Below are 2406 nucleotides of genomic sequence, written 5' to 3'. Positions count from 1 at the left end.
ATGTGAGAGATAATTGACATACTAGTTTTAAATGCACATCATAATTATTCAGTGTATGTATCTATTATGAAATGATCACAATAAATCTAGTTTAGTTAACATCCATCACAGTGCATAATGACAAATATTTTTCCTAGTGATGAGAACTTTTAAGATCTACTGTGAGCAACTTTCAAATATGCAGTACAGACTTATTAACTATGGTCACCTTGCTGTACATCCTCGAGACTCATTTATTTTATAACTGGAAGTTTGTACTTTTTGACACTTTCATCCATTTCGCCCATCCCAGATTGCCTCTACTTCTAACTTTGCTCTTTCAGCATCTAAGTCTTCCCTTTATAATATGTCACTTATACCTCTTAAAGAGGCTTAAATATTTCTCAGTTAATTTCTGTACACGTGTGCATGTTAGAGGGAGAGAGGTTTGTTTTCTACAGGCTGGAGAATAGGTACTGTCTTTTGTATTTTTCTTTCTTTATATCTTGTAAGGTTGTCACATAGTTTCTCAGTAAATACTAGTGAATGAAAAACAGACCCCTTTTTTCCTTTCAGCCTCATGTTCAGGGATCAGCCATGAGCTTTCATTTACTCTGCACCACAGTCCTGTGTTCAAGAGATTGTAGTGAAGGGTGGGGACCCCAGTAATCATTAAATCAGGATTTACCTGGACAGGTAAAGAAACTGCAGTCTATCCTAAAACCAATGATGCTTCGGCGGCTGAAAGATGATGTGGAAAAGAACCTTGCTCCCAAACAAGAGACGATCATTGAAGTAGAGCTGACCAATATCCAGAAAAAGTACTACCGGGCCATCCTAGAAAAGAACTTTTCCTTCCTGACCAAAGGGGCAAATCAGCACAACATGCCCAACCTCATCAACACCATGATGGAGCTGAGAAAGTGCTGCAACCATCCCTACCTGATCAATGGTGAGTGGGCGATGCAGGGGGATACTAGGCCTGTTGTGGGTCTCTGCCACAGGCTCATGATAACCAACGATCGTAGGTATTGAGTTCCCATTAGATGCTAGGATGTATGTATGCTCACCTTTTTACAGAGTATTAAACTGAGGTTCAAAGAGGTTGATGAATCTACCTAGGCAGTTTAATGAGTACAAAGAGCCACGTTTTGAAACTGTCTATCTGAAGATGGGGCTGTTACTCATCAGTCTGTTGTCCATTATGTACTTGTGGTTTAGTCCACACTTTTCACGTTGGGACAGAACATGTGTTACTTCATTAGGTAAATGGTCATGATGCAATGAGATGAAAACTCTGTAGATAAGTGAAGTTGCCTATACAATAAGAGTATATATTGGAGCCTTTTTTTGGCAATAAAACTTTTTGATATACTTTTAAATCAATATCTGGCTTGGATTTGCTTATAGTTAAATTTTTATGACATTTAAAGATATGTCTTTTTGTCAACTTTCTGTTTAGGTTTCTTTAACTGCATAAGTCATCTTGGTGTCTCAAATTCTTTCTTTACCAGGTGAGACTTCCCAGGAGAGCATAGCACCTGAGTTCTCTGTACCTGCTGCCACTGCAGAGCCCTCTGCTGGGGCACAGACTAGAGATGCACATACGGCATTACCTCACTAGACTTGGTCCTGGACCCAAGAATTCACTTAATTTCTCCTAGGATCTGTAAAGCAGAGAGCAGCTTTTACCCTTAATGTTTTTTCAAGGAATATTTTGTTTTGTTTTGTTTTGTTTTCAGGGGCAGAGGAGAAAATTCTGGAAGATTTCCGGAAAACCCACAGCTCTGATGCCCCTGACTTTCAGCTGCAGGCCATGATTCAGGCGGCAGGGAAGCTGGTGCTGATTGATAAGCTACTCCCTAAGCTGATTGCAGGTGGCCACAAAGTACTTATCTTCTCCCAGATGGTGCGCTGTCTCGATATCCTGGAAGATTATCTCATCCAGAGAAGGTGAGACTGATGTCAAAGCTGTGCATCAAATGCTACAGGCACTGCCTTCTTCTTGATACCTTTTGATTAATTCAAAAATTGTGCTTCAACAACAACAAAGCATTCAAAAAGGAAGGAAAGGAATCTCTTCTTAAAGATTCACTAAAACACAGAGTTAAGTCTTATGACCAATATATCCAAGTTTAACTCTCTAGAGTGAATTTCATAGCCCATAATGTAGAGCCCTTGCTTTGCTTAAAAATGATATCCTACATGTTTGTTTATATTCTTTATAGTTGGATGAAACAATTTAATCAACATTAGAGAAGGTTAAAAAAATGTGTTTACTTTTGTTGTTGTTTTGTGTTGCTTAATGATGATGAGAGAAATATATCCTAGAAAGCATCACTATGTGTCAGGTTAATAAAAGAGTATGATCTGACAACTCACAGGAAAATAATGTGGGGATATTTCATGTCCTTTTTCAGCAAATTC

At 38.6% G+C, this 2406-nt stretch overlaps 1 protein-coding gene across 1 annotated transcript in view; it reads left to right on the top strand.

The window, feature by feature from the left end:
- The window catches only part of CHD6 (chromodomain helicase DNA binding protein 6), a 127364-nt gene that overhangs the window by 47398 nt on the left and 77560 nt on the right, over positions 1 to 2406 (top strand). The window contains exons 13-14 of the mRNA XM_015563946.1: positions 676 to 931; positions 1722 to 1932. Of these exons, the coding sequence (XP_015419432.1) occupies positions 676 to 931; positions 1722 to 1932 (467 nt within the window). The remainder of the gene's footprint in view (positions 1 to 675; positions 932 to 1721; positions 1933 to 2406) is intronic.

The sequence above is a fragment of the Myotis davidii genome, unplaced genomic scaffold (assembly GCF_000327345.1).
Source record: "Myotis davidii unplaced genomic scaffold, ASM32734v1 scaffold199, whole genome shotgun sequence".
Taxonomy (NCBI): Eukaryota; Metazoa; Chordata; class Mammalia; order Chiroptera; family Vespertilionidae; genus Myotis; species Myotis davidii.
The sequence above is the reverse complement of the archived record's forward strand: the minus strand, read 5'-3'. Positions and strand labels throughout refer to the sequence as shown.